At 39.2% G+C, this 18,017-nt stretch overlaps 1 protein-coding gene across 6 annotated transcripts in view; it reads left to right on the top strand.

Moving 5' to 3' along the window:
• Positions 1-18,017, top strand: part of TLN2 (talin 2) — a 484,588-nt gene that overhangs the window by 283,747 nt on the left and 182,824 nt on the right. For all 6 annotated transcript variants that reach the window (XM_066274650.1, XM_066274649.1, XM_066274645.1 and 3 more), the window contains 2 exons: positions 3,655-3,718; positions 5,160-5,264. In XM_066274650.1, coding sequence (XP_066130747.1) covers positions 3,655-3,718; positions 5,160-5,264 — 169 coding nt within the window. The remainder of the gene's footprint in view (positions 1-3,654; positions 3,719-5,159; positions 5,265-18,017) is intronic.

Raw genomic sequence — 18,017 nt, 5'->3', positions numbered from 1 at the left:
AGTTAGTGTCACGGAACCTCATGTTCCTGTATAAAATAGGATATTTTCTTCTAAGGGCTTTTGTCAGAATTTAATTAGTCTATTTAACATGTCAGGCACCTGAAACAGTGTTTGCATTGTAGTAAATGGCAGCTGTTAATAGTGAAAACCTGGCCCTGGCCAGTTGGCTTAGTGGATAGAGCATTGACCCAGAATGTAGATGTCCTGTGTTCGATTCCCGGTCAGGGCACAGATGAGAAGTGACCTGTCTTCCTCTCCATCTCCCTCTTCTCTCGCTCATCTTTCCCTTTTCCCCTCTCGCAGCCAGTGGCTTGATTGATTAGAGCATAGACCCAGGAGCTGAAGACAACTTGGCTAGTTCAAGTGTCAGCTTTGGGTGCTAAGGATAGCTCAGTTGTTTCGAGCAGATGGGGGTTACCAAGTGGATCCTGGTCAGGGCTTCTGCAGGTGTCTGTCTTTCAGTCTCCCCTCCTCTCACTTAAACATAGAAAAATAGCCTGGCCTGTGGTGGCGCAGTGGATAAAGCATCAACCTAGAACACTGATGTTGCCAGTTTGAAACCCTGGGCTTGTCAAGGCACATATAGGAAGCAACTACTACAGTTGATGCTTCCCACTTTCTCTCTTTCTCTCCCTCTTTCTCTCCTCTTTATAAAAATCAATAAGTAAAATCTAAAACAAAAAATAATAATGAAAACCTACTACCCACATTGTTTAGATTGACATCTAACTCTCAGAAACTCTGTATTTTAACTTTCAACTTAACATTCACATGCCAATCTTTTGATTCAAGACCAAGGTCCCTTCTTTGCAAGGGTTCTCCTGGTTGGGGTTCTACATTGTCTTTCTTGCATGAACCACATCATCTAGGAGAGAATTTAAAAGGCAGTCAGGAAGCAATCTGGAAGACAGAATTGTTTTAGATTTTTATGATTTTTTTTCCTCTTCAGTATTTTATAGTCGTCTCACCTATATCTAAACATTTACTCGCCTTTTATAAACATTTACTCTAGGAAGCATTCACGAGCTCCCTTTCTGTACTGTCTTAGGAGTGGATGGGCTATGCTGCTTTATTACATGATCACAGGATAGATAGCAGCAGCAAGACTGGAGAACAAATACAGCTGGCTTGGCCAGAGCAGAAGTGGGGGCTCATGAAGGAAGAGTGTTGACTGCAACCTTCAACAGGAGGAGGCAGAGCTTTGCCTAGTCTGCCGTCCTAGTGGAGCCGAGGATTTGTTCTTACTGCACTCCGAAAAGCTGGTACTGAAAAGGCTGGCTTAGGGGTTTACAGGAGGAGTGAGGTCTAAAAGTTCCCCATTAACATGTCACTTACTGGTTTTAGCAGCCATTCCTGCTTGTTTTGATCAGTTCCTTGTTTCCTTAAGAGTTACATGATGGTTTTGGACTTATATTATTCCTTCTGCATTGATTGGCTTTGGTTCTTTCCTCTTATCAGTTTACAGTATGAGTTGCTACCATAGCAACCTCTTAAGGTGACCAATGATTATTTTAAAGGATCCTTGTAGATTTTTCAGTATCTGTGTTTTTTACCCATTGCAGTGATCATTCTTTCTGATGCTGAAATTCCCTCATCAGGGGAGGGAATGTGGGTGAAGGAGTAGGTGAGTCATGTATTCATGAGTTATAATCACTAAAGCTGGGTGCTGTGTTCATAATGCTGTTCTGTCTTCCTTTGTAAAAAGTTTTTAAAATCGGCCTATATTTGGTTAGTGGTTATCTCTGATGTTGCCTCTAGTCATTTTGATAGCTTTCTTGATCTCAGGCATAAAAAGTCCAGGATCAGTTGATAAATTTCCTGTCCCAGAGCTAGTAGTATTCATTTCTCTAAGGATCTGGGATGTCTTTGAGTGGGGGGTGGTGTTTGAGAACCACCTGGCCTAGGTGCTGGGTGCTTATTGCCATCAGGCTGTCCTTTCTCTTAGCCTCCTAAGAGGACACAAATAGAAAAGAAATATGTTCTTCAGAAAAAGATAATGGTCCTGACCAGGCAGTGGCGCAGTGGATCCAGTGTTGGACTGGAACACAGAGGACCCAGGTTTAAAACCCCGAGGTCACCGACTTGAGTGTGGGCTTATCTGGTTTGAGCAAGGCTCACTAGCTTGAGCCCAAGGTCACTGGCTTGAGCAAGGGGTCACTTGCTCTGCTGTAGCCCCCGTTCAAGGCACATATGAGAAAGTAGTCAATGAACAACTAAGGTGCCACCATGAAGAATTGATGCTTCTCATCTCTCTTCCTCCCTGTTTGTCCCTATCTGTCCCTTTCTCTGTCTCTCTCTGTCTCTGTCCCTGTCACACACACACACACACACACACACACACACACACACACACACACACACGAAAAAGATAATGTATCAAATATGCAGGTCAGTATTTCCAATTCAAATAAAACAAAAGATTGTGGGGTTTTCATTTAAATTTGTTGAGTTTTGCCCTGCCTAGTTGACTCAGCAGATTGGGCCTGGTCGGCCCAATCAGTGTGTGGAAGTCCCAGGTTCGATTCCTGGTCAGGGCACACGGGAAAAGCGACCACTGCTTCTCCACCGCTCCCCTTTCTCCTTATTTCTCTCACTCTCTTCTCTTCCTGCAGCCGTGGCTCGAATGTTTTGAGCAAAGTTGGCCCTGGGCACTGAAGGATGCTCCATGGCCTCGCCTCAGGCACTGAGCAACAGTGCAGTGGCCCCAGATGGGCAGAGCATCACAGGGTTGGGGGCTTGCTGGGTGGATCTTGGTCGGGGCTCATGCGGGAGTGTCTCTTTCTGCTTCCCCACCTCTCACTTAAAACAATATTTTTTCTCAACTTTATATTTTTATCTTTTTTATGCTAAAAACTTGGTTACTAACAATTAACATAATTATTCACTTTATATTAATTATATGTAACATGTTATTTAATATAATATCCTAATTTTATATAGTATGAGCATATATATAGAAGAGGGAGAAAGGGTGTTTAAAATAATGGTATTAAAATATAACAAGTCTTTTATGTTCATTTCATCTCTAAGTGTATCTCACTAGGGATGTACAGTGAAGGGACTTTTTCAGTGTTACCTGAAATTACTTTTCTCGCTACAGTTATGTTGTCAGCTTGATATAGTTAAGTTCATTTGTTTCATTTGCTTTAGGTTTTCAGGTGTTGTTTCCTCCCCCGTTTGCAATTTAATGTGGCTCTAAAGTGAAAAAAAATCTATATTACGAGGAATATTTACAGAGGTTTATTCTTCATCCTTGTTCCCCTCCCTGTTTTTCCCTTCTTCCTATAAAGAATCATTTTTAATAGCACCAGGCATAGCCTTCTGTTGTTTTAAAAAGACATATTAACAATATAAAATGAAAACTATTTCCTTACTTCTTACAGAGGATAGTGCACGACACACTCTTGTGCCCTTGAATGTGTCACTTCACAATATATCCTGGTAACTCTTTCTTATTTAACTCTGTTAGCTTCACCCTTTTTATTGGACTGGTTTTGTATTTGTGTCCTATTTAACTGCATCGTGGGCTGGGCAGTTTGTCAGTAATTATAACCAAAAAATACTGGGAAAGTTAGTAACCTAACTGCTTTATGAAAACCATTTTCTTCTCATCACAGATATAACTGCTGTACTTTTTTCCTTCCTCTCTCTCAGTCTAAAGGAATTCCTGCCCAAAGAATACATCAAGCAGAGAGGAGCTGAAAAGAGAATATTTCAGGTATTGGTAATATAAATATATTATTCTCCTCACTCCCTAGCCTCATTACTAGTAGAAGAAGGGCCTCCACACGTGACAGTCTTGTACCCCGTGCATGTACTTGGTTTATGTAATAAATGAGCAGTGATTCTAGAGTAAAGAATCTGACAGTTCTGCTTTGGACAGATTTATTATCTTAATCCATACCTTCTTGCTAAAGGTTACTTAGCTCTTCTTAGAAAAAAAATGCCTTTCATTTCAAAGGCATTATCTTGGTAGCATTAAAACAAGGTGATTTGCCCTGGCCGGTTGGCTCAGCGGTAGAGCATCGGCCTAGCGTGCGGAGGACCCGGGTTCGATTCCCGGCCAGGGCACACAGGAGAAGCGCCCATTTGCTTCTCCACCCCTCCCCCTCTCCTTCCTCTCTGTCTCTCTCTTCCCCTCCCGCAGCCAAGGCTCCATTGGAGCAAAGATGGCCCGAGCGCTGGGGATGGCTCTGTGGCCTCTGCCTCAGGCACTAGAGTGGCTCTGGTCACAACATGGCGACGCCCAGGATGGGCAGAGCATCGCCCCCTGGTGGGCAGAGCGTCGCCCCTGGTGGGCGTGCCGGGTGGATCCCGGTCGGGCGCATGCGGGAGTCTGTCTGACTGTCTCTCCCTGTTTCCAGCTTCAGAAAAATGAAAGAAAAAGAAAAAAAAAAATTAAAAAAAAACAACAACAAGGTGATTTGCCATTAAAATGCACTAAGGCAGAAGCTACTCGTTGCTTCTTTGGCCAGAGATTGGTTTTTGAAGCTAGGATTTGCAAACTGGTACCTTTTTCAAATTCAGATTTATTCTAAAAGAGAGTTGTCTGTTCTAGACAGCCAGTTAAAAAAAACCCTATCATCAACTTTGCCATGAAATAGTCACTCTAGTAAATCCAAAAAAGCAAAGTCTGCTTCAGTGTTGAAATATAAATATAAGTTGAAATATAAATTTCATGTGTATAAACATATCTTTTGCCAAGTATTCTTTCCAAGTGTGGTGATGCACAGGCATTTGTCTGGCCTGCTCTTTGGAACACTGTCTGTTGTGGATGGCTGTTAGAAAGAGGCTTCTCCTGGACAAGAACATTTTTCTGGCTCTCATTTAAAGTGTTGGTGGCTGAACCTTTTGGGACATGGAGTCCTTGGAAAATTGGATTACGATTATGGACCTGTTACTGCCACACTGCACACATGTGAATTGGTGCACAAAGTTATGAAATTTATAGTAGTTTGGGCTCAAATTTTAGTTAAGAAGCTCAGAATTAGAGCTTTCTGGGTACTCTGACTCTTGGTGAGTCGGAACATTGTCACACAAGTGTTGCTTACTGATGGGTCATAGCCACACTATATGCACCACGTTTAGTAACCAGCTCACTCCAAGTCCACCTCTGGCAGAGCTGCAATAACTGGTCTCTGCCACTGTCTCTTCTGCAGGAGCACAAGAACTGTGGAGAGATGAGTGAAATAGAAGCCAAGGTCAAGTATGTCAAACTCGCCCGGTCCCTCCGGACATACGGTGTGTCCTTTTTCCTGGTGAAGGTAGGTTGGGTGGGGTGGTGGAGAGAGCGTATGCTCTGCCACCTGTTTTTCTTTTATGAAAGTATTTGCTGTTAGGGTCAGTTTGTCATCCCCAGACCCCTAGCATTTGGTCAATAATATCCCAAGTTTAGCTGTTGGACACACAGTATAAACCGTGAGGCTAGTAAGTGTATGAACTGTGAGGCTGACTGTCACTTCTCTATAGTCACTGAGGGTGTGTGTTCACTTTTACTCATTTGATGTTCCCATGAGGATGTTTCATCTAAGACTGACTATCAAGAGTGAGTGCCCTGGACTAAGTGAAGGTTGTTGACCAAACCACTGCAGACCAAACCAAATTTTTGTGGTAAATAAGGAACTTAAGATGTATACTTATAAATGGGTCTGGGATTCCTGTGGCATCTAGATCTGTTTTCATCAGAATTGTTTGCCTCCCTACTAGAAGGAAAGAGGTGGTTCTTTTAAACTCAACCTGTGAATATCAGAGGGAGGCCCTTGATGGACATATTCTTAAGTTGACTGATAAACCTTCCCAGTAGCTTGGTTTCTCCTTTGTGCATCCTATGCTCACATACTCTGTGTTAGTCCTTCCTTTTCTTCAACCACTATGTTTTATACTAGAAAATACTGGGCCCTTGCAAATGAAGAAAACATGGGTGAATCACTTTGTTTCTAAGAAACATAATTTAAAAGTTAAGTTTCTTATAATTAGTGGAAGTTTTTAACCTGTTAATGAATTTTTGGATGGTGCCCATACCTTCTAGGTAATGATTCCATTTTCCAATATTAATAGTAATAATAACATTTAGTAAACAATTATATGCTAGGCATACCTTATTTAAATCTATCAGGAACACAATGGCAGAACTATTACTATTGCCTTCTTTTAAAAATGACAAAACAGAATCCCAATAAGAATTGAATTAAACTCTCTTTGACTCCAAAGTCCATGTTCTTAACCACTGGCCTGTGCTACGTTAGCTAGGGTGACTTTGTTTGAACTGCTTTCATGATCCCAGCTCCCATCCCTACCATGAGCACATGGAGAGATCTGCTTGTTTTAGAAGAATAATTTTATTTTTTATTTATTACTCTGAAGGGCAACAGGTGGCAGATGAGTTCCAATACATCATAGGGATAGAGATTAAATTTTCATCATGTCCACTGATATTGGCATCACTTTACGTCTATTTTGAGTTTTCTTGAAGTCCTTCATGTATGAAATTCATTTCTTGCATTTACATGATTTTCCCTCAGATTTCACACAGTTTCAGTAATATGCATTTAAGTCAGTAAATTTAGGAAAATAAATAGCACGCAGCAAACTACATGTTATTAGAAATAAGGTTAAGTATATGGTAACGGGAGGAGATTTGACCTTGGGTGGTAAACACACAATGCGTTATAGAATTTTATACTTGAAACCTATATAATTTTATTAACCAATGTCACCCCAACAAATTTAATTAAAAAAAGAAAGAGAAACTGAGAAAAAAAGAAGAAATTTGTTTTTCAAAGACAGTTTAGCACTTGAGAATAATCTGTCCATGGCCAGTAGCATAACTGGTGAGAGAGCACAGATCTTCTGATTATTACAGGGTCTTGAAGATTTGGTCAAGTGGAGACTATTCGGTTACAAAATTATTTAAGGCAAAATAAGAAAGTAATAGACATTTCCTTCTTTCTTCCCTCTCTTCCTTTCTTTATTTCTTCTTTCTCCTTTTTTTCAAATTACATCTCTTTGAAGAAAGGTCAGGGTCAAGGAGGTAGGCAGTACTGGCCACTTTCATATTTATATGAGATGCTGAGATGTTCAAACTTTGGTTTTCAACATTTTTATTTTCTATCACATGGTGAAAGTGAAAATGCTGCTAATTTTAATTTTTTACTCTGTGGTTCTATTTAGTATACATTTTATTTATTTATTTATTTATTTTTACAGAGACAGAGTCAGAGAGAGGGATAGATAGGAACAGACAGGAACGGTGAGAGATGAGAAGCATCAGTCATTAGTTTCTCGTTGCGACACCTTAGTTGTTCATTGAATTGCTTTCTCATATGTGCCTTGACCGCGGGCCTTCAGCAGACCAAGTAACCCCTTGCTCCAGCCAGTGACCTTGGGTCCAAGCTGATGAGCTTTTGCTCAAACCAGATGAGCCCGCGCTCAAGCTGGTGACCTCGGGGTCTCGAACCTGGGTCTTCCGCATTCCAGTCCGACGCTGTATCCACTGCGCCACCGCCTGATCAGTATACATTTTATTTTTAAAGTGACTTTGGTAAATATAGTTTACTTGACCATTATCTAATTTTAAAAGTTACATAACTGAGAATTCAGAAATAATTTAATGTTATGAATTAATGAATGTAGTAAAGCAGATAAATAGGTCAAATAAGATGAAATCATATAGAATGAACTGAGAAAGCAATAAAGAAAACAATTCCATTAAAAACCCCATCAAAAAACAAAATAATTTAGCAATGAATTTAACCAAGGAAGTGAAAGATCTATATACCAAAACCTATAAGATACTGAAGAAGACACAAACGAATGGAAAGATACCCCATGTTCATGGATCAAGAGTTAATATTGTTAAAATGTTTGTATTACCTAAAGCTATATACAGATTCAGTGCAACTCCTATCAGAATTCCAATGGCATTTTTCACAGAATAAAGAATTCTAAAATTTGTATGGAACAACAAAAGACCCCAAATAGTCAAAGCAATCTTGAGAAAGAACAAAACTGGAGGCATCACACAACCTTATTTTAACTATATTATAAAGCTATAGCAATCAAAGCAGTATGGTACTGGCATAAAAACAGACACATGAACCATTTGAAACAGAATCAAGAGCCTATAATAAACTCATACTTATATAGCAACTAATTTTGACAAAAGGAGCCAAGAATACACATTGGGGAGATATTGATAGTATCTTCAATAAATGGTGTTGGGAAAACTGGGCATTCACATGCAGAAAAATGAAATTGGAGCCTTTCACTACTCAAAAAAATTTAACTCGAAATGAATTAAAACTTACATGTAAGACCTGAAACCATAAAGCTCCCAGAAGAAAACGGAGGAAAAGCTCCTTGACTTTGGTCTTGGCAATGATATTTTGTTTGTGACACCAAAAGCAAAAATCAGCAAGTGGGACTACATTAATATAAAAAGCTTCTGGCCCTGGCCGGTTGGCTCAGCGGTAGAGCGTCGGCCTAGCGTGCGGAGGACCCGGGTTCGATTCCCGGCCAGGGCACACAGGAGAAGCGCCCATTTGCTTCTCCACCCCTCCACCGTGCTTTCCTCTCTGTCTCTCTCTTCCCCTCCCGCAGCCAAGGCTCCATTGGAGCAAAGATGGCCCGGGTGCTGGGGATGGCTCTGTGGCCTCTGCCTCAGGCACTAGAGTGGCTCTGGTCGCAACATGGCGACACCCAGGATGGGCAGAGCATCGCCCCCTGGTGGGCAGAGCATTGCCCCTGGTGGGCGTGCCGGGTGGATCCCGGTCAGGCGCATGTGGGAGTCTGTCTTACTGTCTCTCCCTGTTTCCAGCTTCAGAAAAATGAAAAAAAAAAAGAAAATAAAAAAATAAAAATAAAAATAAAAAAGAAAGCTTCTGTATAGCAAAAGAAACCATAAATAAATTGAAAAATCCCACCTGTGGAATGGAAGAAAAAATTTGCAAACCATCTGTCTGATAAGGGATTAATTTGCAAAAGATTATAAGAAATCCATACAACTTAATAACAAATTAACAAAATAGGAAGGAACCTGAATAGATGTTTTCCCAAAGAAGACATATGAATGGCCAATAGTTACATAAAAAAATATTCAATACCACTAACCATCAGGGAAATATAAATCAAAACTATAAAAAGGTAATGCCTCCCATCTGTTAGAATGGTTATTATCAAAAGGATAAGAGATGACAAATGCTGGCTAGGATGTGGAGAAGAGGGAACCCCTGTACACTGTTGGTGGGAATGTAAATTGGTATAGCCACTGTGGAAAACATTATGGAGTTCCTCAAAAAATTAAAAATAGAAATACCATATGATCTAGCAATCCAACTTCTGGGTATTTATCTGAAGGAAGTTAAATCACTATGTCAAAGAGATATCTGGGCTCTCGCTGGTTGGCTCAGTTGTAGAGCACTGGCCCGGCATGTGGATGTACTGGGTTTGATGCCTGGTCAGAGCACACAGGAGAGGTGCCCATCTGCTTCTCCCTCTGCCCACCCCTGCTTTTCTCTCTCTCTCTCTCTCTCTCTTTCTTTCTCTTTCCCTCCTGCAGCCATGGATTGGTTAGAATGAGTTGGCCCCAGGTGCTGAGGATGGCTCCATGGCCTCTGCCTCAGGCGCTAAGAAGAACTTTGTTGCTGAGCAACAGAGCAACACCCCAGATGGGCAGAGCGTTGCCTCCTAGTAGGGCCTTGGCAGGTGGATCCCGGTTGGGGCACATGTGGGAGTCTTTCTGCTTCCCCTCCTCTCACTAAATTAACAACAAAAAAAGAGATCTCTGTACCCTCATGTTCATTGCAGTATTATTCACAATAGCCAATATGTGGAAACAACATAAGTGTCCATCCATGGATAATCAAAATGTGGTATGTATACATAACTGTGTAATACTATTCTGCCATAGAAAAGAAGGAAATCCTGCCATTTGCAACTACATGCTCAGTGAAAGAAGCCAGACAAATACCATATTTCCCTGTGTATAAGACTCACCTTTGTCCAAAAATCTTGGGGTCTAAAAACTGGCTGCATCTTATACAGTAGTTGTAGATTTTTTTTTTACTTACATTTTCTGCTTTTGCGCACTTGTTTTTGCGCTCATTGGTATAGATCAGTGGTAGTCAACCTGGTCCCTACCGCCCACCAGTGGGCGTTCCAGCTTTCATGGTGGATGGTAGCGGAGCAACCAAAGTATAAATAAAAAGATAGATTTAACTATAGTAAATTGTTTTATAAAGATTGATTCTGACAAACTTAGCGAAAATCCGACATAAAGTACTTGGTAAGTAATTATTATATGCTTTAACTTGCTGTAACTCTGCTTTATAAATTTTATAAAGTAAAGTTACTTCCCTATTTTCTAAATTACCATTACTGTGGAACCAGTGGGCGGTTAGAAAATGTTACTACTAACAGAGATACAAAAGTGGGCGGTAGGTATAAGAAGGTTGACTACCCCGGTGTAGATGAACAAAACTTGAGTTTAGTAACTTTATGTAATACATTTTTTTTCAAATTTCAGGCCCCCAAATTAAGGTGCATCTTATACATGGGAGCGTCCTATACATGGGGAAATACAATAATATTTGTATCCCACTTATATGTGGAATTTTAAAAAACCAAAATTATGAAAACAGAGAGTAGATTGGTAGTTGCCAGCAGCTAAGGTGGGGAAAATGAAATGTTGGTCAAGGGTACAAACTTGTAGTTATAACAGAAATGAGTTCTGGGGAATCTAATGTACATTATTGTGACTATAGTTACCAATACTGTATTATACAGTTGAAAGTTGTAAAGAGAATAGATCTTGCCTGACCAGGCAGTGGTGCAGTAAATAGAGCATCGGACTGGGATGCAGAGGACCCAGGTTTGAGACCCTGAGGTCGCCAGCTTGAGCGCGGGCTCATCTGGTTTGAGGAAAAGCTCACCAGCTTGGACCCAAGCTCGCTGGCACAAGCAAGGGGTTACTCAGTCTGTTGAAGGCCCGTGGTCAAGGCACATATGAGAAAGCAATCAATGAACAACTAAGGTCTCGCAACGAAAAACTGGTGATTGATGCTTCTCATCTCTCTCTGTTCCTGTCTGTCTGTCCCTGTCTATCCCTCTCTCTGACTCTCTCTCTGTTCCTGGGGGGAAAAAAAAATGAATAGATCTTAAATGTTCTCAACATAACAATAACAAAAATAGTAAGTATGAGAGATGAAGGATATAGAAAATCTCATTGTGGTGATAATTTTGCAATATATACATGTAACAATTCATCACATTGTACACTTTAAACTTCTACAATGTTACATGTCAATTATATTTCAAAAAAAGTGGCATGATATAATCTTTTTGTATAAAGCCACTAAGGTTTTTGAAAAAATTCACCCACTCATTATAACAATTTCTTTAAAATGCTGGAATATGTGTACTTTCTCAAAAGAGTATTTCAAACCAATCATCAGTATCCTACTTAATAGAGAAATGCTAGAGAGAAATCTATAAAAATTGGGATCAGAACAAGTTACCTTATTACCTTACATCATCTTTACCTTCAACATTATTTTGGACATTCTGTAAAATACACTAAGTTTTTTGTTTTGTTTTGTTTTTTTCAGCAAGAGAGACAGAGAAGAGACAGAAAGAGGGACAGATAGGGACAGACAGGGAGAGGGACAGATAGGGACAGACAAGGAGAGAGATGAAAACCATAAATTCTTCATTGTGTCATCTTAGTTGTTCATTGATTGCTTTTCTCATATGTGCCTTAATTGGGTGTTGGGGGGTTCTACAGCTGAGCCAGTGACCCCTTGCTCAAGCCAGTAACCTTGGACTCAAGCCATTGACCATGAGGTCATGTCTATGATCCCACACTCAAGCCAGTGACCTCGTGCTCAAGCTGGTGAACCCGAACTCAAGCTGGATGAGCCCATGCTCAAGCCAGCAACCTCGGGGCTTTGAACTTGGTCCTCAGCATTCTAGTCCGATGCTCTATTCACTGGGCCCAACCTGGTCAGACTGTAGTAAGATGTTTTTTAAAAATATTTTTAAGCATTACTTTAGGAAATAAAGAAACAAAATTATACATTGCTATGATTGTTTATCTTATAACAAGGTACTAGAATCGTTTATAACTGTTTACTTTGAAATAATGATAGATTCACAGGAAATTGTGAAAGTAATATAGAAAATTTAAAAAAAGATATAACCAGTATTTGTGAGGATGTAGAGAAATTAGAACCCTAATACACTGCTGGTGGCCCCTTTAGAAATTAGTCTAGAAGTTCCTAAAATAATTAAACATGGAGATAACGTACAACCCAGTAATTCCACTCCTAGAAGAGAATTCAAGGAATATGTCCACAGAAAAACTTGTTCATGAATGTTTATAGCAATATTTAACCCATAGTGGAAACACTCCAAATGTTTATCAGCTGATGAATGAGTGAACAGTGTTATATCCATACAGTGCAGTATTATTCAGCCATAAAAAGAAGTGAAGTGTACCAATACATGCTACAGTGTGGGTGAACCTTGTAAACATTATGCTGAGTGAAAGAAACCCATCATGAAATACTGTATAGTGTATGATTCCATTGATCTGAAAGGTCCAGAAAACACAAATCTGTAGGGACAAAGTAGATTAACGTTGCTTAGGAGTGGAGGGGGATAGAAGAGTGATCTAAGGGTATAGGAGTGATGGTTCTTAATCCTTGGCTACCTTTAATCTGTTGTGTATGTCAATAATTTTATTTCAAAAATTCTGTATAAATGAAATCATAAAATATGTAACATTTTGAGATTGACTTTTTTATTTAATATAACTCCTTTAGGATCCATCCAAGTTATGATGTATACCCATTGTCCCTTTTTATTGTTGAATGGTATTCTGTGAAATGGATATACCAGTTTGTTTAGCTATTTATTATCACAGAACATTTGGGTTGTCCCCTTTTTTGGCTATTATGAATAAAAGTGCAACTAACACTCACGTGCAGGTTTTTGTATGAATGTAAATGTTCATTTCTTTGAGTTAGTGCCCAGGATTGCACTCGCTGAATCAGATGGTAAGAACATACTTACCTCTATAAGGAACTGCCCAACTGTTTTTTCAGAGTGACTATACCATTTACATTCTTACCAGCAATGTGTGAGTAATCCAGTTCTCTTCTTCCTCTCCAGCACTTGGTGAATCTTTTTTTTTTTTTAAATTTAGCCATTCTGTTGAGTGTTTATTGATATGTTGTGGTGGATTTAACCTGTGCTTCCCTAATGGCTAGTGATGTTGAGCATCTCCTCATGTGCTTATTTGCCGTCTGTATATCCTATTTAGTGAAATGTCTGTCTATGCTTTTTGCTAAATTTCTTTTTTTTTTTTTTACAGTGACAGAGAGTCAGAGAGAGGGATAGATACGGACAGACAGTCAGGAATGGAGAGAGATGAGAAGCATCAATCATTAGTTTTTCGTTGTGACACCTTAGTTGTTCATTGATTGCTTTCTCATATGAGCCTTGATTGTGGGGCTGCAGCAGACCAAGTAACCCCTTGCTCGAGCCAGCGAGCTTAGGTCCAAGCTGGTGAGCTTTGCTCAAACCAGATGAGCCCACACTCAAGCTGGCAACCTCGGGGTCTCGAACCTGGGTTCTCTGCATCCCAGTCCGACGCCCTATCCACTGTGCCACTGCCTGGTCAGGCCAAATTTCATTTTTTAACTGTCCAGTTTTAAGAGTTCTTTATATATTCTAGGTCCAAGTTCTTTGTTAGATGTAGCTATGTTTTCATCTTCCTAACCAGGTCTTTCACAGAGCAAATATTCTTAAATTTTCATGAGGAATATTTTATCAATTTTTCTTTTTATGGAACTTGCTTGTTGTTTTGTCTAAGAACTCTTTGTCTAGCTCTAGGCTTCAAAGATTTTCTATTGTGTTTTCTTCTGAAAGGATTTACAATTTTACATTTGGGTCCCTGATTTGTTTTGAGTTAGTTTTGTATAAGGTGTAAGGTTTAGGTCAAGGTTGATTTTTGGCTTATGGATGGCCAGTGATCTCTTTTTATCATCCGTTCTAAATGGCTGCACTCACTTGTATACACATATGCACACACAAAGGTTTTTGTTTTTCATGCTGTTGACATATGACTTGTCAGTTTACTTGATCAACTTACTGAATTTTAAAATTTAAAAATTAAATTGACTGTGCATGTTACTATATAACATGTACAGGAATCTGTAGACTCCAGATCCCTGCACTGTTTATTGAAAGGGCTGTTCTTCCTCCATTGGATTGCTTTTGTATCATTACCAAAATTCAGCTGAACACATTTGTATGGATCTATTTTAGGGTTCTCTATGACATTCTATTCATCTATGTGTCTATCCTCTGCAATATCACACTGTTTTGATCATTTAAGTTATGTACATAGTAAGCTTTAACATCAAGGTGAGTGATACTCTTCACTTTTTCTTCTTTTTCAAAATTATTTTAGCCATTTTAGATCCTTTTTCTTTCCATGTACATGTTAGAACAACCTTATCTATAGGCACAAAAAACTTTGCTGGGACTTTGATAAGAATTGCTTATTTATGTTTATAGATCAAATTGGAGAGAATTGATACCTTTGCTATGTTGAGTTTTTCAATTCATGAATATGGTATTAGGTCCTTTTTTATTTTTTTCATCAATATTTTATAATTTTAAGTCTACAGATTCCTGTACATGTTATATAGCAACATGCACAGTCAATTTAATTTTTAGATTTTAAAATTCAGTAAGTTGATCAAGTAAACTGACAAGTCATATGTCAACAGCATGAAAAACAAAAACCTTTGTGTTTGCACATGTGTATACAAGTGAGTGCAGCTATTTAGAACGGATGATAAAAAGAGATCACAGGTAGAATAACACACAAAAATTGTATACTAAAAGGATATGAAGTTTTTTAAAGCCTTAAGTAACAAATTTCTTAGATTCCCCAACCTGGACATAGCATTAAATTGTGAAGAGGGTACAATGGCATAATTTAAAAAGAAAAGTGTGATTCTAGCTTATCGCTGACTAATTTTATTGGCTCCTAGTAGAAATTTTAAATGAATTGATGAAATGATAATTTACTATCCACTTATTTAACACGCTTATCATACAGCCTGGCCTTGGCATTAGACATAGATATGCAGAGAATTATTTGATATGTTTATAGGTGCTTCCATCATATTTTCTTCAAAATCCATGTATATTTTGTCCTAATATTCAGAGTGTTATACTTTGTTATTATAATAGAAAGTGCTTAGGTTTTGGAATCAGGAAGGTTAGCCTATAATCCAGGCAAACAGTATCACCTATATGAAAAATAGCAAAAACATTTATGACCTTGAAGGACATACCTGACTTCCCTGAACCGCAGTTTCTTCATCTGAAAAGTGGAGGCTCTCATGAAGATTAAGTGAGCTAATGTATGTTAACAAGTGTAGTATCTGGAGTGTAAGGATATTTGATACATTTTAACTAAGCCAGTCCTTTTAACTCTTTCCACTTCGCCCTAACCCCAGGCCCCTGAATCCTCCCAGCTTTTAATTGGCTTTTAGTGTCCACCAAATAGAATAGGAGTTGACAGACTTTTTCAGTGAAGGGCCAGATAGTAACTATCTTGGGCTCTGCCAGCCACGCCACTCAGCTCTCCCCTGTGGTGTGAAAGCAGCCACAGGCAGTATGTCAGTGAACGAGTGTGGCTACGTTGCTGTAAAGTTTATTTATAGACTCTGAAATTCAAATTTCATGTAATTTTCACGTCACAAAATATTGCTCTTTTGATACTTTTTAACCATTTTAAAAATAGAAAATTCACTTAGCTCTCAGGCAATTAAAAAAAAAGGCAAAACTGGATTTCTCACCAGCTGTAATTTGCTGATTCAGAGATAGAGAATATCTGTACATCCTGTGATGTGTGCGGTAATGTGCCCACAGAGGACAGCGTTATGTGGCAGTGTTCTCCGTGGCTAGGGACATTCACTTTGAAAAGAAAGACCTGGGTGTGGATTCTGCCTTTGCCCCTTTGTTTGACCTTAGATAAGTTATTTTACCTTCCGCCTCTAAGCCTCAGTTTGCTCACCTATAAAATTACGACTTTTTATAAGGTTTAAACGAGATAATATAGAAAAGTTGCTTATAAAATGTCAATAAATGAGACCTATAAATATCTACACTTTTTATCTTTCATTGACTTTTTTTGCATTTTATTGTGATCTGCTAATGAAAACTTTGTAAGTGATGGTAAGGCAGTTCCCGTGACCTGCAAAGGATCTTGTTTCATTCCAGAAAACCCTCGTGTAAAGCTTTTCACTTCTCAAAGTGCCTTTGAACTTTCCCTGCATCACAACCAGAGCTTTGAGGCGAGGTGCCTGTGGGACTGACCCTCTCCTCCCCTGAACTGGGAAGGCATCACAGAGCACTCAGAGCATCTCAGAACCACGAGTTAAGTCAAAATGGATCACCAGCCTGACCTGTGGTGGTGCAGTGGATAAAGCGTCGACCTGGAAACGCTGAGGTCGCCGGTTCAAAACCCTGGGCTTGCCTGGTCAAGGCACATATGGGAGTTGATGCTTTCAGCTCCTCCCCCCCCCCCTTCTCTCTCTCTGTCTCTCCTCTCTCTCTGTGTCTCTCCCTCTCCTCTCTAAAATGAATAAAAAAAAAATTTTTTTAAAAATGGATCACCAGTTGTTTTCAGGAGAGAAATGGCTCATAAGCAGGGTCTCTAACACCCAGTTTGTTCTTGAGCAGCCATGTCTTTCTGTAATGCCTCAAAAAGAACTAAGTATGCTGGTGACACAGCAAAGCATGCAGGCCAGCACTATGGCAGGAAGCCAGTGTAGAACTCTTGGGAGCACGCTGGATCCTGGGCTGAGGCCACATTGAAGTCGGGCCCAGAACCACAGCATGATGAAAGCTTAGCCCGGTTGCATCTCATCCCTCCAGTTCTGAATCACAGGGGTAAGGCACAGGTGACCTAACAGTGAACAATCTTCCTCCTCCTGGGAGGAAGCTGGAAGTGTGCTCAGACCTTCACCGTCTGATTGTTTATAAACTGCCCATCGGGTCTGGGCAGGAGTATTTTTCGTTTTTTCTAATTGCTTCGACAAGAAGAAGTACACTGGTGGACAGTCTGCTTTTGAAATCAGAGGTATTTCTGAGCTACTCAACTGTGTGTTCTAATCATGACTTTACCATTCACTTCTATTTGCCTCGGGCAAGTTGCTGATCCATTCTTTCAAAACAGGGATGATGATGATGATGATGATGATGATGATGATGCTGATGATGATGCCGCCAACATTTAGGGGATGTTTTGAGAATTAATGGAAAATATTTACTAACATGTAGCACACTCCTGCCCTGTTTTGAGTACCTGTACTCTTGTATTCACAACCAGGTATTGCTAAATTTCAGCAAATATTGGGAAAGTTTGTTTTTTTCCCCTGACAACAAAATGAAATTTTAGAAATAAGGAAAAGCACAAGAAAATGATACAAATCACTTGAGATGATTGTTGCTACCATTTTATCACATAATGAAACTTTTTAAAAAATTTTTTTCATATTTTTAATTAAAATTTATGATGAAAATTTTATTTCCATTAGGATTGTGCTGTACAAACTGTTTTGTTTTTTATTTTATATAGTGAGTAGTTTTTGCCATAATTTCAATTGTTTTCCTCTGATTATAATAGTTGTAGAGTAGTCTATTATTTGTATGTACCATAATTTATCAAATCTCCTATCATTGAAAACTTGGGTATTTCTTGTTTTTCACTATAATAAACTCTAGTCAAGCCTTCCTGCCATAATCTATACCCATTAATAACTTGTTTTTCAATAAGTTCTAAAAGCAAGGTGTGTCAAAAGTAGAAACATTTCTAAAGCTTTGGATTGTAACCAACACATTTTCTTCCATAAAGGCTTTGCCATTTTAAATCCCCATCAATAATGATTCCCGTATACCTTCTTCAATTATAAGTATTAATTTTTTTAATCTGCCATTTT

Source organism: Saccopteryx bilineata, chromosome 4 (genome assembly GCF_036850765.1).
Source record: "Saccopteryx bilineata isolate mSacBil1 chromosome 4, mSacBil1_pri_phased_curated, whole genome shotgun sequence".
NCBI lineage: Eukaryota > Metazoa > Chordata > Mammalia > Chiroptera > Emballonuridae > Saccopteryx > Saccopteryx bilineata.
This window is presented reverse-complemented; position numbering and strand designations above follow the sequence as displayed.